The following is a 24,590-nucleotide window of genomic DNA, read 5'->3' as shown; positions in this document are numbered from 1 at the left end:
ATGTTGAACTCTATATATTTAAATTGAAAATTGAGGGAAAATGATGTAAAATACATAGGAAATAAAAATGAATAGGTGGAAAACCTGCTCTAACTAAAAAGTAAAGTATGTGATATCATTTTAAAAAATAGTAAACTGGCAAATTTTGCAAAGGGACTGAAATACTATATCGCTAACATGAATAAAGGGGATTCCACAGAGGATAATTTGAATCAAATTAAAATAAATTTAACTGTTTTTAAAGTACATGCTACATTCCTAGTTTAGACTGGGAATTGCTGAATTATCATTCAGTTATTTATGAACTCTCTTTTATTTTATATACTTGTGCTACTAAGTCAGTAGTGTAAGCTCCATATTGTACTTTCATTGCTCTCTGTTCAAATCTTCTGAAACAATCTTCCCTGAGTTCACACTTCTCTAGCACCCATATAGTAAAATAGTAGTTCTTAAAAGGCAAGCATTGTTTTTTGTCCCACCAGAATCATGCAAGCCTTTAATGGAAAGTAATTAATGAATTAATGTATTTATTTATGGATATGTGTTTTTATTGTGATATACCAAGCTTCTGTAATAATGTCGTTAAATAGGGAGAATTTATGGGCCTCGTAATGTTGACTGAAATGTTAGTGTAGGCAATAAAATATTTCAATGCTGTTTGAGGGCATAAATTACTAAAGCTCATAAGCTGTATTTAAGTTAAAAAAGTGAGCAATTGAGGTGTATAATGATTCATCTATATTTTTCTCATAGGCTAAAATTGGAAGAAAAAGCTCTAGAGAAAACATTGAAAGTAATATGTAAAGTAATGTTACCAGTGGTCTTTTTCTATTTGTCTTCCAACAGAGCTATTTTGATAAAAATTCTTCATGTTGACTATATATTCATATTCCATTTTATTCTCTACTTAAAATACTGCCTAGTTCTGATGAGAAGTTGAGGTGTTATGGAGGGCTAAATAAAGTAGGAGATTCTTAATATGCAGTTCTGATTACATCTGTGCACATCCTAGGTTGGAGAGAAATGCATGTTTTTCCCAACAATAATGTCACTGGTGTCATTCATGAATTTGTCCTCCTGGGTTTCCTGTGCAGTGAAGAAGCAGAAATCCTCCTTTTTGTTTTCTTCTCTGTCATCTACATCTTGACTTTGTTGGGCAACAGTGCTATTATCTGTGCTGTGTCGTGGAACCAACAACTCCACACCCCCATGTATACTTTATTGGCCAACTTCTCTTTCCTGGAGATCTGCTACATCAATTCCAATGTGCCCAACATGTTGTTCAACTTCCTATCCAAGACCAAGACCATCTCCTACAATGGCTGCATCTTACAGTTCTACATCTTCCTCTCTCTTTGTGCCACAGAACTCTTTTTTCTGGCCTTCATGGCATTAGACAGGTATGTTGCCATCTACCATCCACTGCACTATTCTACCATAATGACTGGGAAAGTCTGTGGAATGCTTGTGTCTGCTTGCTGGGTGGGTGGCTTCCTCTGGTTGGTGACCCCAGCCACCCTTATCTCCCAAGTTCCGTTTTGTGGTTCAAATGTCATTGATCACTACCTCTGTGATCTTGGGGCAATGCTGGCCATATCATGTGTCCCTGTTCCCAAGACAACTCTGACTTGTAGCATTTTCAGTGCTGTGATAACTTTCATCACTTTGTTCTACATCCTTGTGTCATACACACTGGTTCTTCGAGCTGTGGTTCAGGTTCCCAAAGGTTCAGGTAGGAAAAAAGCCTTCTCCACATGTGCCTCCCACCTGATAGTGGTGTCCCTATTTTATGGCTCTATCATGGTGATGTATGTAAGCCCAGGAGCAGCCAGTCAGCCTGGTATGCAGAAATTCTTGACCATGTTCTACTCAATTGCAACTCCACTTTTAAACCCTCTGATCTATAGCCTCAGGAATAAAGAGATGAAAGTTGCCTTGAGGAAAGTTATGTGTAAAGTTTAGAAATAATTCCTAAATGGAAGATGGCTTGGTGGGATAAATTCCTTTTCAGTCCTGTTATAAAAACTCTAGAAAAATTATACTTAAGAGTAAGAAAAGGAGCTAGATCTAGAATAGATGTGTCCATATGAGAATTCCTTAAAATTCAAAGCTTGTCTACATGGTCAATTCAAAGCATGACTATGGTCAAGTTACTCAAATTGTTATTAGTCTGTCTTCCCAATTTTAACTGGAGATGACCTTAATAATCATATCTACATCATAGAGTATTTGGGATTAAGAAAAAAATTTGATTCTTGAAGGAAGTCTATGTAAAAATACAAACCAAAAAAGAATTATTTTTGCTACACCTCCTCCATACATTTCCTTGTGTTATGAAGATGATGGCGATGATTTGTTGGACAAAGGTTGATGAAGACTGTTCTGGTTCCAACTGAGAAAATCAAAGCCTTTATTTCCAGTTTTTAAAAAGGACATTTTGGAGGTTTTTATGTGGATTAAATGATCAATCACATATAAAAGTGTTTGTAAAATGCGAAGTAGAGCCAAAAGATGAAAGCAATTCAAATGCCCAGCTATAGATGAATGGATCAACAAAATGTGATATATACAAACACTGTAATATTATTTAGCCTTATAAAAAGAAAGGAGGGGCGCCTGGGTGGCTTAGTCGGTTAAACGTCCGACTTTCGCTTAGGTCATAATCTCGCAGTTCGTGGGTTCGAGCCCCGCGTCGGGCTCTGTGCTGACTGCCAGCTCAGAGCCTGGAGCCCATTTCAGAGTCTGTATCTCCCTCTCTCTCTGACCCTCCCCTGCTCACGCTGTCTCTCTCTCTCTCTCTTCTAGAAATAAATAAAAATATTAAAAAAAATAAAATAAAATAAAAAGAAAGGAAATTCTGGGTTGCCTGGGTGGCTTAGTCTGTTAAGCGTCTGACTTCAGCTGAGGTCATGATCTCACGGTTCATGAGCTAGAGCCCTGCGACCGGCTCTGTGCTGACAACTCAGAGCCAGGAGCCTTCTTCACATTCCATGTCTCACTTCCTTCCTTCCCCTCCCCCACTCATGCTCTGTTTTTTTTTTTTTTCTCTCTCTCTCAAAAATAAATGAAACATTTAAAAATAAAATAAAAAAAGAAAGAAAATTCTGAAACATGGATGTACCAGCTAGTGACAAAATGACAAAGACTGTATAATCCCACTTTTATAAGCTTCCTAGGGTCGTCAATTTCACAGATACAGGAAGTAGAATGGTGGTTGCCAAGAGCTGGGGGAGGGGGAGGGGGAATAATTGTTTAATGGATATACACATTTTCTGTTTTGGAAGATGAAGAAATCTGGAGACCGACGGCAGTGATTGTTGCTCAATAGTGTGAATGTGCTTAATGCCACTGAACTGTGTACTTAAAATATTAAGATTTGTTAAATGCCATATTATGTGTATTTTTACCACAATTAAAAATAATTTTGAAATCTAAAGCATATTACCAATGTCGGTTTTTAAAATTCTGATTGTTATAATGTTAACATTTTCATTATTTTCTTTTCCAGCAATACCTGCCTGCTGCAATCTTGTCTATGTGTGCATTTTTTTTCCCTCCTGTAATGTTGCTGTTACAGCTTTTTTCTCAGCAATTGACATTACAGATAGGATAGGATTTTCCCTTCAGGTTAGGAATATTTCTCTACTCCCCAACTCCACTCTCTAAGGTGCCCGCTCCTTTGCTTTGCTGTTTGAGGACACAGAGTGGTCTCAAGGAGGCAGCCGCTCCCCTACCTCCAAGGGCCAACTTCTCCCTCTGGGAGTTGCTTCCGCCCTAGTGCACATGATTGTTAGAAACTGCATTATCACTAGGGATAAAATTAAAGAAAGGAATAATTCGGTCCTGGCCTGGGTATGGCTAAGCCCACATGAGGTATGCAAACTCTTGGCACATGAAGGAATTTGCTCTGAGGCTGCTCAGTGTTGCCAAGTCTTTAGGTCACATAGCAGAGCCTCTCCTGAAGCTCTGAAATACCTCCTAGCTGATCTGACTGGCTTCTGCCTGGTATCAAATGCCTCCCTCACTGTGAGCCAGAGTTGTGATGAGCCTGACCTCAAGGAGGAAGAGAGCTCATCCTCTGTCTCTATGCTTTTATTTTTTTCAAGTTTTTATTTAAATTTTAGTTAGTTAACATATAGTATAATAGTGGTTTCAAGAATGGAATTTAGTGATTCATCACTTATATGTAATACCCAGTCCTCATCACAACAAGTGCCCTCCTTAGTACCCATTTCCAACTCCCCTCCCTCCATCAATCCTCAGTTTGTTCTCTATCATTAAGAATATCTTGTGGTTTGTTTCCCTCTCTTTTTTCCTGCTTCCTGTATGTTCATCTGTTTTGTTTCTTAAATTCCACATAGGAATGAAATAATCTGATATTTGTCTTTCTCTCTCTGTCTAGCACTGCACACTTCAGGTGGACTTGATCTTACACACCCATCCCAGAAATACATAAGCCACACATACAAGCGACATGTATAATGTAAAATTTTCTACCACGCAAAAAATTAAAAAGAAACAGTGAAATTAATTTTAACAACCTATTAGTCCAATATAAAAATGTTTTAACATGTAATCAATGTAAAATTATTAACCAGATATTTTGCATTAGTTTTTCTATACTAAGTTTTGAAAATGGGGCTGTATTTTTTACTTACAGTACATCTCAAAATAGACCAGTCACATTTTGAGTGCCAGTAGTCACAGGTAGCTAGTGGTTACCATAATGGACAGTGCTGCTCTGTGGCTTCTTATGTTCTTCTTTGTAATGAGGGTGGCTGTGGATGGGGTGGATTATGGTTAATAGATTAGGAACTTTCAATAAGTAACTCGATAAATGACTTCTTATATTTTCTTTATTTGTCTCCCTTCCTCTTTGTCCTCTTCTTCTAAAAGGAGGTTGAACTTCAAAATATAGCTTTTAGAGAGGAAGGAGGGATAAAAATCTGGAGGCAGCAAAAGAGACCAGGAAGACTTGTTTGTTACCAGGGGAGTCAGATCATAGCCATTTTGGGAAAAGGAGCGCAATGGAGTTTGTACTGATGCTCTCTCTTCACAGCAGACAGTGTAGAAAGGTCTGTGGGGAGGGAGATGAGGGTAACTTTACCAGGAGATGGTAGAGCTTTGCTGCTTCTCTTTAGTCTTGCTGATGGTGGTGTACAGGCCAGAGAATGTGTGGTCTTACACATGGAACTCTGGGGGGCTTCTTCCAAGCAGCATACTTGGAAGTGTGTATTGACAAAACACAGATGCATATGATAGGATCCTTGTTCTTGAGAAGTTCTTGACTTATGTGGGCATAGATGTATTAACAATTCCAGTGAAAAATGTTAAGAGAGGAATGCATAGGGTGCCAGAGGAACACAAAAGAGTTTTGGACTAAGTGTAGGTTAGGGAAGTGTAGGTGGGAAGTGTCAAGAAGGGTTCACAGAGAAATTGATAAATCAGCTGAGTCTTGAATGACAAGTTGGAAGTTTTTTAGATAGAAGGAAGGGAGGAAGGTGAATGATGACATTACAATTGGAAAGTGATGCATATAGAACATGTATTGCTGAGCTTAGAATGAATGTGTATGTGTGGAGGGTAGTGGTCCTGAAAGCAGCTGAACTTAGGGAAATGGGAACTTAGAGACACTAATGAGGTTGAACTTGATCCTGTAGGGGAGAAGGAAGTATTTAAGGACTGAAAGCAAAGGAATGATATAATCAGGTATGCATGTTTGAAAATTTCACATCTTTGTTTAGATTCTGTGTCACTGAGTGCCACAATATAGTGCCACATCTTTCATAAAACATAGTCTAAACAATCCAATTAACTTTAAGGAGAAGATGAATTCAAATAAATGGCATTGACTCAACCTTTTGAGAATTTCATGATTCCTCTTGAAAACACAGCTGACATTTCAGGGTCTTAAAGAGTCAAGGTGGGAAATTTCTGTTTTACATTAACATTGTCAGAGTTTAAGGTTAGTAGTTTGATATTGCAATTGGGAAGGTGTTCAATTAAAATTGAATATATTTCATTCCTAACTGAACATGTCCAAATGGAAATTCTGAGCCTTTCAATCACCATAGACTTGAAACAGTGGAATAATCCCTGGGCTTTGACCATATATTTGGCTTGCCATCTGAGAACAATTTAAAAAGGAAGAATAACAATGTTAGTAACAACAGCAACTCCTTTACATTGTCTCAAGCCCTGTGTTTTGTAGTATATTTCCACAGAGGCTTTTTGCTCTTGCATATTGAAGGTATGACAAAGTCTGTGTTAAGTGTTATACAGTTCTTATAAGCCAGCGGAAACTATTCTTTGTAAAGAGGTTAAAAAGCTGTGTGCTAGAATATGGAACCCATCTTGAGATAAGACTATAAAAATTCTTGGGACACCTTGGTGGCTCAGTTGGTTAAATGTCTGACTTTGGCTCAAGTTATGACCTCACTGTTCATGGGTTCAAGCCCTGCATTGGGCTCTGTACTGACAGCTCAGAACCTGGAGCTTGCTTCAGATTCTGTGCCTTCCTGTCTCTCTGTCCCTCCCCCGCTCACACCGTTTCTCAAAAATAAACTCAAAAGCATAATAAAAATTAAAAAAAATTCTCCAAAAACTGTGTGATTTGTAAGATGTGTGAGAGTTCTGGGAGTAATAACCTGATTTAGTAACAGATCTAGTGAGTTCTAAAGAATCTAATATCCCTCAAATGTGCTATTAAAATAGCAAGAGAGCTAGTTTGGTTCTATGATGGTGTGTGGGCAGTTAATACAATTCCCCAGGAATTGGTTCAGTATGGTGATTAGCTTTGTGTTCTTGAGAATGTAGATTGTAGGTTTGAAGGGTAGACATTGGGTCACCTTGGATGAAAAAAGTCTTTAGGATATGTTCCATATTCTTTCAGTTGACATTGACACATATCATAATGGAGGCATAAAATAGTGTTGTTATATTCATTTATAAGGCCCACTTTGCAGAACTAGGCCAGTAGTACAGTATGAAAAGCTAGGCCTTGCTATTAAGGACAGAGAGAAAAGTAACAGTGATGAAGAAAGCTCTGAAATGTCTTTGGAGGGAAATGTGGCCACATTGACCTAAATCTAAAATGAAGTTACTCTATGACTCACAATTTTTATTTCCCAGGATTTATCCTTCATAAACGTTGTTTTTTAATTTGTGCTATTTTAGAATTAGAAAATTGAAGGGAATAAGCCCACAAATTTATGCATTTTAATATAGTCACCCACAGATTTTCTTTTTTTAATAGTTTATTTTTGAGACAGAGACAGAGCGTGAGTGGGGGAGGGGCAGAGGGAGAGGGAGACACAGAATCTGAAACAGACTCCAGCTCTAAGCTGTCAGCACAGAGCCTGGTTCGAGGCTCGAACCCTGGAACCGTGAGATCTGACCTGAGCCAAAGTCAGACGCTTAAATGACTGAGCTACCCTGGTGCCCCCAGATTATTTTCTTGATACATTTATCAAAAAGTAAATATTTAATTCAATTAGTCACATTATTCTCCAAACCTTATTTTTTAGTGGATCAAATATGAAAAGTGTTGGGGCACTTGGGTGGCTCAGTCAGCTAAGTGTCTGGCTCTTGATTTTGGCTCAGGTCAGGATCTCACTGCTGTGAGATCAAGCCCTGCATGAGACTCTGCACTGTCAGCGCTCATGATCGCTCTCTTTCTCTCTCTCTGTGTCTCTGTCTCTTTTTTAAAATAAATAAATAAAACTTAAAAAAATGTAAAAATAAATATGAAATGTGTTTACTGCTTACTTAAAATCCACATGGGTATTCCTGATTGACAGATGATTGTTTTTCAAATGATGATTCTGGAACTCAAGGTATTTTCCATCCTTGCCTTCATCACCTTCAAAACCTAGCTTCCTGGGTCAACATACTTAATTATATCTAAGACCATCAAGGACCATGCCTGGATAAAGCTTAAAGTGTTACAGGTTAATTTGAATTACATTCTACTAACTAGAACTCAGTTACATGAGCACATGTATCTACAGGAAGGGTTAAAAATGTATTCATGACTTGAAGAAGAGGAAATGAATTTGTCTCTGTCACAGAAACAGTGTCTTAACTTCTTAGTTGGCCAACATCCATTGTATTTGATCTACATGTAGAGATAAGGAGTTGGAAAAGAATGGGGATGGCTAGTTCTATGGATGTTTAAAAATAGGCTGAATCAGGATATAGTGGACAGGATCTTTACACTGTCATTTGGACAACAGGAATGGAGACTCTAGGTCTAACAAAGCTTGAAAGTAATGGTGCATCTCATGTCAAACAATTTTGTTAGCTAAGAAGTAATTTATTCTTAGTTAAGCACCCGACTCTTGATTTCAGCTTGGATCATGATCTCAGAGTTCCTGATTACAAGCCCTGCATTGGGCTCTGTGCTGAGAGCATGGAGCCTTCTTGGGATTCTCTGTCACTCTATGCCCCTCCCCATTGGTACACACTCCCTCTTGCTCTGTCTCTCAAAAATAAACATTAAAAGAAAGTAATTTATTAAGGTAGGAGAGGGAATTCTGGAAGGAATACTACTATGTTAGCTTGGATATGTGTGTGTATGTGTAGGTACATACGTGTGTTTGTGAGTGCACCTATGTATGTGTGCACATTCACGTAGTTTTCATCTCCAATATGATAATCACTGAAGATGAAACATGCTCAAGTTTGTGTGATGCACATTAATTGCCTCTATTGCTCCTGGGGTTGGGGTCTCCAGAGATAGGCTTCAGAGTCTGGAAAGGATTAAGTAATGGGGGATGGAAAGATTTGTGGCCTGTTTTATTCTCTGAGTGAACCCTGAAACGGGTCTTTGTAAAGAAAGGAATCAAAAAGTGTTCTACCAAGGAGCTGAAATCTCTGACTTCTGGGATGCATTGGAATAAGTAGGTCTGGACATATGGAACAATAACTTCTTTCCTGTGTCTCAATGTCCATCTTGTTTTATATACTGATATGAAAATGGAGCAAAATTTTCATGATTATTTTCCTTTGCAAACGCCAGTCCTATTATATAAACCATATTAGACTTGGGATTAAAGAAATGTTTTTGTCAAATTATCATTTTGTCTTTGCAGGTCATCTTCAAAAGAACTATTCTTTTTGGGAAGGAGGTTTTTCTAAGTTTCTAGTTTCTTTTTCTTTTTCTATATTACATGGAAATACTTTATTTTTAAATCTTTTTTTTAAAGTGTTTCAAGTTTCTATTTAAATTCTGGTTAGTTAAAATACAGTATAATATTGGTTTCAGGAGTAGAATTTAGTGATTCATTACTTACATATAACACCTAGTGCTCATCACAAGTACCCTCCTTAGTACCCATCACCCATTTAGCCCATCTCCCACCCACCTTCCTCCATCAGCCCTCAGTTTGTTCTCTATAGTTAAGAGTCTCTTATAGTTTGCCTCCCTCTCTCTCATTTCTCTTTGCCCTGTTGTGTTCATCTGTTGAAAGGACTGTATTCTTAGCCTACAGGAAAAGGGATCAAAGTCTTAAAGACTTTGGCAACAATTTAATTTTTTTAATGTTTTATTTATGTCTGAGGGAGAGAGAGAGAGACAGCGTGAGCAGGGGAGGGTCAGAGATAGAGGGAGATACAGAATCCAAAACAGGCTCCAGGCTCTGAGCTGGCAATCAGTCCAGAGCCCGATGTGGGGCTCAAACCCACAAACTGTTAGATCATGACCTGAGCCAAAGTCAGATGCTTAACAGACTGAGCCACCCAGGCACCCCAGACTTTGGCAACAATTTAGATGACTCTCTTGTTTACTGTTCTCTTTCACACAGGTGACAATATAGCAGATCAACACCCATTGTGTGTGGCTTGTAGGAAAGGAAAACTTTGTATGTGGAGGCTAATTTATTTAATGAAATATAATACTCAGATTCAAAAGAGTCAAAAAGAAAACAGGGGACTGGGGAATCAAGTGGGTTCAGAGAGACTCAAAGGCCAGAAAAGGAACACTCGTCTTCAGCCTGTTGACTTGTGGGGACAGAAGAAGCCCAACAGTGGGATTGTTGTGTTGAGAGTGGCTCTCGCCTGTGAGGCATCCCAGGTGAGAGGACAATCAGAAGAGATCTAAAGAGTATTACTGTGGCAAATGGTCTCTCTTTTCTGCGTCTTCTCACCTCCTTGAGCAGCATTTCATTACCTGTACTGATTTTAAAGATCAGGAGGTTAGGTTCTACCACTGTACATGTCTTGAACCCATTCCTGGAGTCTTTTTGCTCTTATACATTATCTTAGGTCAGGGTCTTTAGGGTTTTGCTTTGGGTTACTGAAATAGCTTTCTAATAGTTTACTGCTTAAGTCATTACCCTCTAATTGTCTTGCAAATGTAGCTTCCATAAACCTTTGATCCTTGTATTCTTCTACTAATCTAATCTTCTGCTAATTCTTCTATTAATTCAGTTGTTTTACATTGACTAGCAAATGAAGCCTGAGTTAGACTGGCAGTGAGTGAGTCTTCTGCCACATGGCCCCATCTGTGAAAATTGTATTTCACCATTCCTTAACAAGTACTCAAATTTTCACTCTAATGGGCTTTTCTCTAAACATGTCATATAGCCAAATCTTTTCACATTATTATTATATGAGATTAATGTTCTGCCTCCATCACTGCCCTTTTATTAAGGTCTATCTCCCTCTCAAAACCTTTCCTTATTTTTTCCAATTGAGTGTAATCATGTCTCATGACAAGAAAATATTTTGTTCTGATTTGTCATGTGCTGTTGTTATAGTGTCAGTGGCAGCACCATGATATAGGTGGAGGGATGCTAACATCACTCCATATTCTCCTATGAATTTCCCACAAATAAACATACAGTCTAAGTAAAAACAGTTTCCTTTCTATGCAAATGCAGTTCCAAGGTAAATCTCCTTAGGTCTCTTCCAATCGGATTTAAGCTCCTAAACACCTTTTATATAGAAATTCTGGAGCCATGAATGTATTGTTTGAAGTTGCTTTGAACAAAAGATATTTGACATAAGTTCCAAAAGAGCAGGGACTCTGCATTTTTATTCATTGCTTTTTTGCTATCTCCTAGAACAGTGCCTGGCAATAATCTGCGCAAAATAAATGTTTATTGAATAACTGAGAGAGGAAAAGAGATGAAAAGGAAAGAACAACTCACCCTCCTAAAGGGAAGATAGTAATATCACAAGCCTGAATTGAGGAAAATAAACATAGATCTTTTCACCAGGAAGAAGAAAGAAGAAAAATGGTGTAAATATTTTTGTGGTTCTTATGATCTCTGTAACTACCACAGGTCACACTAATGAGGACTGTGGAAACTACTAATATCTCTGGGTCTGTGAGTCAGTTCATCCTCCTGGGTTTCCCATGCCACAGAGAGATCCAGATCCTCCTCTTTGTCATCTTCTCCCTCATCTACTTTCTGACTCTCATGGGGAACGCATCCATCATCTGTGCCGTGTGGTCAAGCCGGAAACTCTACACACCCATGTACATCCTCCTGGCCAACTTCTCTTTCCTGGAGATCTGCTATGTCAGTTCTGATGTGCCCAAAATGTTGGCCAACATCATCTCCCAGACCAAGAGTATCTCCTATGCTGGCTGCTTGCTCCAATTCTACTTCTTCTTCTCCATGTGTGCCGTTGAGGGCTTATTTCTTTTTCTTTCTTTTTAACATGTTTTATTTATTTTTGAGAGAGAGAGAGAGACAGCGTGAGCAGAGGAGGGTCAGAGAGAGAGGGAGAATATGAAACAGGTTCCAGGCTCTGCGCTGGCTGAAAGCACAGGGCCCGATGTGGGCTCAAACCCATGGACCGCGAGATCATGACCTGAGCTGAAGTCGGATGCTCAACCAACTGAACCAACCAGGCGCCCCACTGTGGGCTTATTTCTGTCAGTGACGTCTTTTGATTGATTTCTTCCCATTTGTAGATCTTTGCGCTATGCCACCATAATGACCCACCGCCTATGCACTCAGTTAGTGGTCTTCTGCTGGGTAGGGGATTTACTCTAGTTATTGACTCTTTTGATTCTAATATCTCAGGTGTCTTTCTGTGGTCCAAACACCATTGACCATTTTCTCTGTGATCTTGCACCTTTGCTGGCATTGTCTTGTGCTCCAGTATCTGAAGTTACTCTAATTTGTGGTATCATTAGCTCTCTCATCATCTTTTTCACTTTACTGTACATCCTTGGTACTTACTTCTGTGTCCTGAGTGTGGTGTTACAGGTGCCCACAGGCTCAGGAAGGCATAAGGCTTTCTCTACTTGTGCCTCCCACCTGATTGTGGTATGTCTGTTCTATGGTTCAGTCATGGTGATGTATATTAGCCCAGGATCTGGGGACTATCCTGAGATGCAGAAATTTGTGACCTTGTTGCTTTGGCAACCCCATTCTTTAATCCTTTGATTTACAACTTCCAGAACAAAGATATGAAAGAGGCACTCAAAAAATTCTGAATGTGTTATTATGGGAAATCTCTCAAGGATTCAAAAGTTGAATTTAGTATACTGCATGTTTAGGAGGATGGAAGGTAACAAAAATGAGATTATGGCTTTTTTCCCCTTCATTTTATTTTATTTTCATATTTTGGGGGGATGAGTTTTAAAAATTCACTGAACTCATGATTTAAGTCTCAGGAAGTTATTGCTCTTATGTTACAGTTATGTCTGTACCTTAGATACATTTATTTTGAAATACAGTTTGGTAAGAATTTCATGTGTTCCTCTATAATTGAGTTTCTAGTTTCTTTTGGTTTTAGTTAAATACTACTTGATGTCTGAACATTTTCAAATTCTGCTTTCCTCAAAGCCAGTTGTTCTTTTCTAGAGCATAACAAATGTATTGCAAACACACACATCATTTACCAATAATTATACATAAGTAACCAGTTTTTTAAAAAACCCTTAACAACAGGAGCAATTTTTAACTATCTTAAGAAAAGGTTTTATTTATTTTTGAGAGAGCAGAAGCGGGGAAGGGGAAGAGAGAGAGTGTGACAGAGGATCCAAAGCAGGATCTGCACTGATAGCAGTGAGCCCAGTGTAGGGCTTGAACTCATGAACCACGAGATATGACCTGAGCTGAAGTTAGATGCTCAACCAACTAAGCCACCCAGGTACCCCTCAGGGTAGTAAAGTAGTAGTAAAGCACTACTTTTGTATATTCCATAATTCTAAGTATGGTTTTGGGCACCAACAAGGGTCCTCATTAAGGTTATATTGACTTGATTGACTCCAACACTTTGCCAGTGTTTTAATTTTGGGAGGTAGGTCTAATGGATTTTTTTTTTTCATGAAAGTCCACTCCTAATTTAAATGTCTGATCCTAAATTTGATAACCTCCTTTTAAATTAGCCCTAGGTATACTTATTTGTCAACTGATCTATAACCTGAACCTAAAATATTAACTTTTTATAATCCTTTACCTTCTCATTTCCAATCATAATGTCATTCAATTCTGTGGCATCTTCCTTATGATCCTTTGTTGACCTCATTCATTTTTGTCTAGGTCCTAGCACTCCATACCTGTAAAGGCATAACTTAAGCCTCTTTTCCATCAGTCCCTATGCTTATCACTTTTCTGTTTACATAGATTTTGGAGACAAATCCCAAATTTTTCTGTTTTGTTTTGTTTAGTGGTTTTATGTCATACTCAATTTGTTAAAACCAAAAGAATATACAACACCAAGAATGAATCCTAACGTAAACTATGGACTCTGAGTGATGATTGTGTGTCAATGTAAATTCACCAGTTGTTACAAATGTACCAGTCTGGTGGGGGATGTTGATAATGGGGGAGGTTATGCATATGTGCAGTTGGCAGCATATGGGAAATTGCTGTGAACCTCAAACAACTCTAAAACATAAAATTTCAAATAAATATATATAAATAAATAAACATATATACACATATATAGTTACATTTATATACTATTTTGTATCTGATCTGTGACATGGAACTTTCAGATCCTCATTCTCCTATGTGTTACTTGGTTACAAGATGGCACTAAAAACCCAGGTATGTCCTCATTCCAGGCAGGAGGAACTTGAAACAGCAGTGTCTAGTTCCAGGAAAGCAAAAGCCCTCTTGGGAACCTCCAGTTTGTGTCTCATTGGCCAGAATTATGTCACATGACCAAACTAGCTGCAAGGAAGCTGAAAAATCAAATGTTTTTTGGCTGGACTCATTGCTACTCTAAACAAAATCAGGCTTCTTTTATTAAGAAACCGGCAATGCACTTTGGGTGGGTGACAGCAGTGCCTGCCACCAGAGGGATCTGGACAGCTTCTCTAATTACTTTAGGCTTAATGCAATTCAACTGATAACACTGACCTTTGACAAGTATGAAAAATCTAAGGAAGAAAAGCATACAAACTTTCTAGAAGCTACTCTGGGTTTATANGGATGAGCACTGGGTGTTATGTGGAAACTAATTTGACAATAAACTATTAGAAAAAAAAATGAACTTATACATTTAATAGATTTCATACAGAAAATAAAGAAAAATTAATTACTTGAAAAAAATAAATCTGGGTTTATAAATCATTTACAATCTGACTGGAGGCAAATAAAACAACTGTTGACTAACCATTTGAAATCACTTTTTGTTGATTATAGTAAATGATATTTTTGTAAACGGTTGGTACAACCAAATTTGAATAATAATGAGCTTTCCTAATGATAATCATAATATTGAGCAAATAGCATTTGACCATAAAAGGGCAATTTTGAGTTCAATGGTGAGGAAAACAATTGAAAAGACTAAAAAGAAAAGATGTTTTGAGTCCTAGTTTTCTTGAATGAAGTCTTTCAAATGGCATTCCTAATTTAACCATCTTCCCTCAAGGAATTTACAAATAATTTTTTTTAGTCTGTTGATTAGAAGGAGATTAAATCACAGATATGGTCAGCCTACCAAGAGGAAATGAATCAGCCACCAATCATTCATCTTGGGGCTTTGTGAGCTGTATCCCTAGAATTGGAATGGAATAGGATAGGATAGAAATTCCATGTCTTAGCAGTTTCAGAACTCCTAAAGGCAGCCATTAGCATAGGTCACCAAAAAGAAACCTTGGCCCTAAAACAGCACTAGAACTCACAACAAGAAAAGAGCCCAAGAAAATTAAGGTCAAATATGGAGTAATGAGCCTCCAGACTTATGGAATGCAGAGAAAACAGCAGAGAGAGTGATAATAGATGACTGTTTGTAAAAAGGGTGGCAAATCTTTATCCTGTTACAATGATCTTAATGCATGGTGAGTTGGAGAAGATATGACATTTGAGAACAAGGAACAGAAACCAAATGTCACCAAAGAAGAGAACACTACCAATGTGAAAGGAATTCAGAAAAGTCTGAAGGCTGATTTGGAGCAGCTACCTATGAGAGGTGCCACCCTAAAGAGAAAGGATCAGCAGTTAGACAAGATTATGCTAGCAGAAGTTGCATGTGATTACTCATGTCCAGATTCTTCAGTTTGTGTGTAATTCAGCTTGTCCTCACTAGAGCCTTGGTATGTGTCTCAGTACTCCTGTTTGACCCACTTTCCCTAATTAGTGTAGTACAATCTTAGTTTTACCATTTGAGCTTACAGTTGTTTTACTAATAACTTGCCCAGCTTTAGGCACCAGTTATGCTCTCCTTAAAAAACTCTTGTCCATTACAACTCACCATAATATTCTTTTCTAAATTCATAGCATTTTTGAGGTTTGCCAGATGTTTACTAATAATTGGACTGCCTTTTAGGTATCTGTTGCAGTATCATTTGTGTTACTTTTTACTTTCCTATCAGTTACACTGCACGTTTCCTGAAAGCAGGGAATATATGTTATACTATTTTGCACTGTTTTGAATGGTTTCTTTCTTTCTTTCTTTCTTTCTTTCTTTCTTTCTTTCTTTCTTTCTTTCTTTCTTTCTTTCTTTCCTTTTCTTTTCTTTTCTTTTCTTTTCTTTTCTTTTCTTTTCTTTTCTTTCTAATAGTTTATTGTCAAGTTGGTCTCCATATAACACCCAGTGCCTATCCCCACAAGTGCCCTCCTTCATGCCCATTTCCCCCCTCCTCCCCACATCCATCAGTCCTCAGTTTGTTCTCATCATTCAAGAGTCTCTCATGGTTTGCCTCTCTCCCTTTCCCCCACCATTTCCGCCCTTCTTCTCCCCCTTGTTCCTCCGTCAAGTTCCTCCTAATCCTCCTATACGTGCAAACATATGATATTTGTCCTTCTCTGCCTGACTTATTTCGCTCAGCATAACACCCTCAAGGTCCATCCATGTTGCTACACATGGCCAGATTTCATTGTTTCTCATTGCCATGTAGTATTCCATGGTATAGATAAACCACATCTTCTTGATCCATTCATCTGTTGATGGACACTTAGGCTCTTTCCATGTTTTAGCTATTGTGGAGAGTGCTGCTATGAACATTGGGGTACATGTGCTCCTATGCATCAGCATTTCTGTATCCCTTGGGTAAATTCCTAGCAGTGCTATTGCTGGGTCATAGGGGAGTTCTATTGTTAGTTTCCTGAGGAACCTCCACACTGTTTTCCAGAGGGGCTGTACCAGTTTACATTCCCACCAACAGTGTAGGAGGGTGCCCGTTTCTCCACATCCTCGCCAGCATCTAGAGTTCTCTGATTTGCTCATTTTAGCCACTCTGACTGGCGTGAGGTGGTATCTCAGTGTGGTTTTGATTTGTATTTCCCTGATGAGGAGGGATGCTGAGCATCGTTTCATGTGTCTGTTGGCCATCTGGATGTCCTCTTTGGAGAAGTGTCTGTTCATATCTTCTGCCCATTTCTTCACTGGGTTGTTTGTTTTTCGGGCGTGTAGTTTGGTGAGTTCCTTATAGATTCTGGATATTAACCCTTTATCTGATATGTCATTTGCAACTATCTTTTCCCATTCCGTTGGTTGCCTATTAATTTTCTGGGTTGTTTCCTTGGCTGTGCAGAAGCTTTTAATCTTGATGAGGTCCCAATCGTTTATTTTTGCTCTTGATTCCCTTGCTTTTGGGGATGTGTCAAGTAAGAAGTTGCTGCGGTGGAGGTCAAGGAGGTTGTTTCCTGCTTTCTCCTCTAGGGTTTTAGTGGTTTCCTGTCTCACGTTCAGGTCCTTTATCCATTTTGAGTTCTTTTTTGTGTATGGTGTGAGAAATTGATCTAGTTTCAATCTTCTGCATGTTCCTGTCCAGTTCTCCCAACACCATCCGTTAAAAAGGCTTTCTTTTTTCCATTGGATGTTTTTTCCTACTTTATCAAAGATTAGTTGGCTGTATACCTTTGGGTCCATCTCTGGGTTCTCAATTCTATTCCATTGGCCTATGTGTCTGTTTTTGTGCCAACACCATACTGTCTTGATGATGACAGCTTTGTAGTAGAGGCTAAAGTCTGGGATGGTGATACCTCCCATTTGGTTTTATTCTTCAGTATTACTTTGTCTATTCGTGGGTCTTTTGTGGTTCCATACAAATTTTAGGATAGTTTGTTCNCCGACTTTCTCTAGAGTCTTTATTAAGAAGGGATGCTGTAGTTGTCAAATGCTTTTTCTGCATCTATTGAAGGGATCATATGGTTTTGATCTTTTGTTTTGTTGATATGATGTATCACATTGATTGATTTGCGAATATTGAATCAGCCCTGTAACCCAGGAATGAATCCCACTTGATCTTGGNGAAGAATTGGGATTAATTCTGTTTTAAACGTCTGGTAGAGTTCCCCAGGGAAGCCATCAGGTCCTGGACTCTTATTTGTTGGGACATTTTTGATCACTGATTCGATTTCTTCACTAGTTATGGGCCTCTTCAGATATCCTATCTCTTCCCGTGTGAATTTTGGTAGTGAGTGTGTGTTTAGGAATTTGTCCTTTTCTTCTAAGTTGTCCAATTTGTTGNAGTCTGGCTAGAGGTTGGTTTGTCAATTTTGTTTATTTTTCAAAGAACCAACTCTTGGTTTTATTGATCTGTTCATTTGTTTCTTTGGTCTTTACGTTGTTTATTTCTGCTCTGATTTTTACTATTTCTCTTCTCCTGGGTTTAGGGCATTCTTGTTGCTCTGCCTCTAGTTCCTTTAGGTGAGCTGTTAGATTTTGGACTTGCGCTTTTTCTAATCTCTTGAAATAGGCCTGGAGAGCAATGTACTTTCCTCTTAGGACTGCCTTTGCCGCATCCCATAGATTTTGAATTGTTGTGTTTTCATTTTCATTTGTTTCCATATATTTTTTAATTTCTTCTCTAATTGCCTGATTGGCCCATTCATTCTTTAGTAGGGTGTTCTTTAACCTCCATGTTTTTGGAGGCTTTCCAGACTTCTTCCTGTGATTGATTTCAAGTTTCAAAGCATTATGATCTGAAAGTGTGCATGGTATGATCTCAATTCTTTTATATTTATTGAGGGCTGCTTTATGTCCCAGTATGTGATCTATCTTGGAGAATGTGCCATGCGCACTTGAGAAGAAAGTAAATACCCTGGCCTCAGGATGTAGAGTTCTAAATATATCCGTCAGATCCATCTGGTCCAATGTGTCTTTCAAGTCCATTATTTCTTTAGTGATTTTCTGTCTGGTTGACCTATCCATTACTGTAAGCAGAGTATTAATTGAATGGCTTCTTTAATAGTAGGAACTCAAATAATTGTTTCTTTCATTTACAGGTTCATTTAACAAACATTTATTGAGTTGCAACTATATGTTAGGCATTTCTCTGGCCATTGAGGGATAGTAATAATTTCTAACTCTCAAAAGTTTCATATTCTAGTATGAAGAGACAGAAACAAAGATATAGAGAAATAAATATATAAAATACAATATGTATATAATTAATTTCAGTTTGTTCTCTATAGTTGAGTCTTATGGTTTGCATCCCTCTCTCTTTTTTGCCCTTCCCTTATGTTCATCTGTTTTGTTTCTTAAATTCCACATGAGTGAAATCATATGGTCTTTCTTTTACTGATCTATTTTGCTTATCATAATGTACTCTAGTTCCATCAACATCATTGCAAATGGCAATATTTTATTCATTTTGATGGCTAAATAATATTTGTATATCATCTATATTTTTATCTATCTCAAACCTTCCTTATCCATTCATCAGCCCATAGACATTTGGGCTCTTTCCATAATTTTGTATTGTTGATAATGTTGCTATAAACATTGGGGCACATGTGCCCCCTTTGAATCTGTATTTAGTATCCTTTGGGTAAATACGTAGTAGTGCAGTTGTTGGGTCATAGGGTGATTATATTTTTAACTTTTTGAGGAAGTTCCATACTGTCTTCCAGAGTGGCTGCAAGAAGTGGCCACATTTCTTTTTCTTTTCTTTTTTTTCTGAGAGAGAGAGAAAGAAAGAGACAGAGGCAGAGTGCGAGTGGGTAAGGGGCAGAGAAAGGGAAACACAGAATCAGAAGCAGCCTCCAGGCTCTGAGCTAGCTGTCAGCACAGAGCCTGACGAAGAGCTTGAACCCACAAACTGCGAGATCATGACCTTAGCCAAAGTCGATGCTCAACCGACTGAGCCACCCAGGCGCCCCGACTAGAACTGGTCACATTTCAAGTGGTCCGTAGCCACATGTGGGTCATGGTTATTGTGTTGGATAGTGCAGGCATAGTTAGAGAAGTCTGAGGACTAAATATATAACTTAAAAATTATGAAGTTCATCAAATAACTGAATTGTCTTTATTTTTCAGGATATAGTTTCTTTGCCTAGAGGGAACAAGTATACTCCTATTTCACAGGTTTTTTAAAATTTTAACCTGGATCTGGTGGCAGAAGAACCTCCTGAGTACACGACATCATGGAAGTAGTGGGCTCACACATCCATGAACTGCCTCCTCGGAGTGGGTCTTTCTTGAATAATTGTCTCCTCAGCTTCATTGTCCTAATGTGTTCCAGGCCAATAGTTAGAAGCCCTTTCAGAAGCTGGATGAAATTTCCCTCTTAGACATTGCTTTTTAGATGAGACTAGGGGGTGGGTGTGAGGGCCAGTCAGTTGTAGAGCAATTTTTAAGTATAATCCAATTCACATCATCATTCAAGACCCAGGATATATATTTCTTTATATAAGTGCACATAAAAAGGTCTAGAAGCATCCCCACCAAACTGAACACATTGCTACAGAGACATGTGTGTGTGCGCGCGCGCGCACAAGTATGGAGATATGAGGATTTTCATTATTTTGTACTATTTGATATTTTATAATGAAAATTTACTCATTATAAAATGTATTACTTGTGTAATAAAAAGAAAATAGAGAAAATAGAATATTATTCATCTCAGGGTAATTAAGCTCTGGTCATTGAAAAATATATGAATATAACATTTAAACCAAAACAAAAAAATATTTAATTTTAAATATTTAATTTTAAAATATTTATCTCTTTTTTTTTTAGAAACTATGAAAACCCAGATATAAAGATTTCAGTTATTTGGTTAATTGTGGTCCATTTTTCCCCCAGGCAAAACATAAAAGTAGAATTACCTCTTAAGGTGAAAGAGTAAGTGAAGAATCTTCCTTGTTCACTCTTTACCAGTTCTAAAAAAGGTGAGTGGGCAGCATTAAATCTCACTGCAGCTAATGGAGTCTTTCCTACAGGGTGGATGATTTTTCCCCCCTTTGGTTGAACTTCTGTTTCTCAGGACTGCAGATAATACAGACATAACTTAAAAGTTCAGACTGTATTCTAACAGTACTCATCATGAGATAGACAAACCCTCAACTACCCATAGGGAAATTTATTCCCTCTTTCTCATGCTGCTTCTACTTCAGTGCTATTATACAGATGGTCATTTAGTTAAGTCCTATCCTGTGTAACTTCTAGAGGCAACATGGCCCAGGGATATCTTGGGGAGTCCAAATAAATGGGTTGTTATACTTAGTGTTTTTCTTTTATTTTGGCTCTCTATTATCTCAATTCGTTTTTTAAAATAGTTTATTGTCAAGTTGGTTTCCATATAACACCCAATGCTCATCCCCACAAGTGCCCTCCTCCATGCTCTCAATTCATTTTTAATGGGTGGGAGAATTACAAGATTAGTAGGCTTGGAGCTTATCTCTGCATAATTGGATTTTTTTTTTTTTTTGTGCCAGGTATTAGTTCTCTCAGGCTTTCTTGGAGCTACAGCATAGGGATGTACTTTTCATGCCACCATGCAGATACAGCTGATTTTGATTTAGGGGTTAGTGATGCAAGAAGCAGACGTAGGGTTGGGGGACAGCAATGTTGAAATATTAGCATTAAAAACAGCAGTGAAGCAGATAGCCCAGTTATTGCAGGAAAGACAGAATGGCAATGGTTGAAACTGTGGCATCTGGTAGCCTATGGCCACAGGTGTGGCTCTAGTGATGGTGATTTTTCATCAGACCAGTTCTACAGGGTAGTTTCTATGCTGGTCTTTGAATCTGAGCCTCTCTGATTCTTCAGCCTCCATTGATTCTGTGAGATTCCTGATATCCCATCAATAAATCTTCCCCACTGTTATGCTTAATCAGCCAGAGTCAGCTTCTGTTGTATGTAAGTAAGAACCCTGTTATAATTACATAAGAGTAGAGTTACCTCAGATAGGTGCAGTCCCAGTAACCTGCCAAGGACAAGAAGACACTAACCCTTTAGTACTGTAGGTTGTCTTGAATTTTCCTCTGGTGATCTAGGAAGTTTCATCACTCAGCATATTCTATTATAGAAAATGTCCCCAAAGCCAAAATAATTTGAAAGAGGACTTTAAGATATCTATTTTTGCATGAAAAACTAAATTAAGGTCTGGTCTGGGTTGGATGTTGTCAGTCAAACCATTAGCTTCTTCTTTTTTATTTTCATCATTAGGAGACAACTTCAAAAACTGAGCCCAGAAAAGAAATTTTGTGTCATAGTTTAAAATATGAACAGGTGGCTCAGTCGGTTCAGCGTCCAACTTCAGCTCAGATCATGATCTCATGGTTCGTGGGTTTGAGCCCCGCATTGGGCTCTGTGCTGACAGCTCAGAGCCTGGAGCCTGCTTCAGATTCTGTATCTCCTTCTCTCTCTGATCCTCCCCTGACCACGCTGTCTCTCTCTCTGTCTTTCAGAAATAAATAAAAATAAAATAAAATATGAACACTTCTGAGGATGGGAAGATGATCAGGCCAAGTCAAAAGTTTTACTTTAAGAGCTAATTGCCTGAAAGTATCTTATATTTTTGCTGACAGAATTTATTCCCTGGTTTCTCATGCCTATTTTCTGTAACAGTATATGTTCCTCAACTAAAAGCTTAGAATGTGCTGAAACCCAGGTTTGCATAAGGAATACTTAATGATTTGGCATATGTGAATGTATCCTTTCTATGTATCCTCTTCAAAGCTGGAATAAGAATTTTCTATAAGAAGCAAACATATCATTTCCTGTTTCCATTTGCTACATACCCTGGACACTTTACCAATGCTTGGTAGGAAAGAAAACACAAATGAAAAACATTTCATTGACAGATACTGGGCTCTTGATCTTATAAATAAAACAACTGAATTTTTGTTAGTGCAGTGAGTAGATGCTACATTTCATTATAGAAAAACCTGTAAGTGGAAAGGAAAAAAAATAGTGATACATTTGAAACACACACACACACAAATAGTATTAGGATAATAAAAGCTAAGATATAAGTTGGAAGCATGAGTGTTAGCTTTGTACTTCTCAACTTGATTACATTTGTTTTAGGGCTTCAAAAAATGACCAAAACAGAGAATGATAAGTTGATGAATGAAAACTGTACAGAACTTTCCACAATGGACTTTTAAGACTGAGGATATTTTGAGACAGAATGAGGATTCTTTGCATATAATGAGTCACATTTTCATGAGAACAGAATGAGGATTCTTTGCATATAATGAGTCACATTTTCATGAGAACAGAATGAGGATTCTTTGCATATAATGAGTCACATTTTCATGAGAACAGAATGAGGATTCTTTGCATATAATGAGTCACATTTTCATGAGAATAAGGAATCAAACACTCAGGCCCCGAAGATAGTTTTTCCCCCAATGAGAAAAATTCTTTGTTTCTGAGAGAATTATAGGAAAATTTATTTCATTTCTCTTTAATTTTAGACATTTCTTTTGATGGTACTCCCAAGACTTTCTTGAGTGCATCTTTCATATCCTTGTTCCGAAGGCTGTAAATCAGAGGATTAAAGAATGGGGTTGCCATGCAATAGAACAGGGTCACAAATTTCTGTGTCCCAGGATGGCTCCTGGAGCCTGGACTCACATACATCACCATGACTGAGCCATAGAACAGGGAAACCACCAAGAAATGTGAGGCACACGTAGAAAAGGCTTTGTTCCTACCTGAGCCAGCTGGGACCCGAAGTACAGCCCGTAAAACTAAGGTATAGGACCCAAGAATGTAGAGGAAGGTGATAAAGATGATAAGAGAACTTACAGTAGCACAAGTTAGAGTAGTTTTGGGAACTGGAACACAAGACAGAGCCAGTAATGGTCCCAGGTCACAGAAAAAATGATCAATGATGTTAGGGCCACAGAAGGGCACCTGGGACATAAGGACTGCAGGCATCAGTATGGATAGAAAGCCACCTACCCAGCAGAAAACCACTAATCTGGCACATAGGTGGTAAGTCATGATGGTGGGATAATGTAGAGGTCGACAGATAGCAAGGAACCGATCAAAGGACATTGCAGACAGAAAGTAGCCTTCAGCAGCACACATAGAAAAGAAAAAGTAGAACTGGAGCAGGCAGCCAGCATAGGAGATACTCTTGGTCTGGGAGATGATGTTGGCCAACATTTTGGGCACATCAGAACTGACATAGCAGATCTCCAGGAAAGAGAAGTTGGCCAGGAGGATGTACATCGGCGTGTGGAGTTTCCGGCTTGACCACACGGCACAGATGATGGATGTGTTCCCCATGAGAGTCAGAAGGTAGATGAGGGAGAAGATGACAAAGAGGAGGATCTGGATCTCTCTGCGGCATGGGAAGCCCAGGAGGATGAACTCATTCACAGACCAAGAGATATTGTTGCCTTCTGAGATGCTCATTCTCCTAATCCATGAAGGGAACGAGCAATAAGGATTATTATACGAATCATTTCCCCTCTTTAAAAGTTATTTTTATTTCTTATGACTCTTAAATACTCCTTTAATACACTTTTGTGCACAGGCTGTATATGGTTCTTAAGTCAATAACTCATTTCCCAGGATCTGACTTCGCCCAGTAAGATCAGGGTTCTAACAGAAACTGGTATGTTCCCACAGCCCCACTCTATGAATCTCCGTTTTCAGAGTATAAATTTCACTGGCTCAATGTAACATAGAGTCCAAATTGTTTTCTCTGTTTGCACTTAAATTAATTCTGTTTTGATATATCATTCTATAATCATATTTTTGTTGAAAAGAAAATTTCTTCTTGTTGAGAACATTTTATATAGTATTTTGGAAAATTTTAAGAAAAATCAAAGTTTAAATATAACCTGAAATTGAACTAGGTCAATACAAAAAGAGCATCTTACTTGAATTGTTGTCAATAACATGGTATTGTCAGGAGATCTGTCCTGAATAGCTCTGTTGACTAAAGGAGCATGCCGAAGACAATGCCACAAATTCCATTTTAGCAAGCA

The 24,590-nt window shown here is 38.2% G+C and overlaps 2 protein-coding genes and 1 pseudogene across 2 annotated transcripts; 2 read left to right on the top strand and 1 right to left on the bottom strand.

Annotated features, from left to right (window-relative positions):
• Positions 1 to 1,023: 1,023 nt before the first annotated feature.
• Positions 1,024 to 1,962, top strand: LOC144244180 (olfactory receptor 11H6-like). Its single transcript, XM_077779406.1, has one exon. It carries the CDS (start codon positions 1,024 to 1,026, stop codon positions 1,960 to 1,962), a length of 939 nt encoding a protein of 312 aa, XP_077635532.1.
• Positions 1,963 to 11,294: 9,332 nt separating this feature from the next.
• On the top strand, positions 11,295 to 12,451 carry LOC144244179 (olfactory receptor 11G2-like; annotated as a pseudogene).
• A 10,592-nt stretch (positions 12,452 to 23,043) lies between these two features.
• Positions 23,044 to 24,038, bottom strand: LOC144244171 (olfactory receptor 11H6-like). The gene has a single exon (XM_077779396.1). The coding sequence runs from the start codon at positions 24,010 to 24,012 to the stop codon at positions 23,044 to 23,046; it is 969 nt and encodes a 322-aa protein (XP_077635522.1). The 5' UTR covers positions 24,013 to 24,038.
• Positions 24,039 to 24,590: the final 552 nt, after the last annotated feature.

The sequence above is a fragment of the Crocuta crocuta genome, unplaced genomic scaffold (assembly GCF_008692635.1).
Source record: "Crocuta crocuta isolate KB4526 unplaced genomic scaffold, BGI_CrCroc_1.0 scaffold867, whole genome shotgun sequence".
Taxonomy (NCBI): Eukaryota; Metazoa; Chordata; class Mammalia; order Carnivora; family Hyaenidae; genus Crocuta; species Crocuta crocuta.
The sequence above is the reverse complement of the archived record's forward strand: the minus strand, read 5'-3'. Positions and strand labels throughout refer to the sequence as shown.

Bases quoted from the DNA above. Each gene is read 5' to 3' on its own strand.
- LOC144244171 (XM_077779396.1), bottom strand. From the start codon at position 24,012: ATGAGCATCTCAGAAGGCAACAATATCTCTTGGTCTGTGAATGAGTTC.
- LOC144244180 (XM_077779406.1), top strand. From the start codon at position 1,024: ATGCATGTTTTTCCCAACAATAATGTCACTGGTGTCATTCATGAATTT.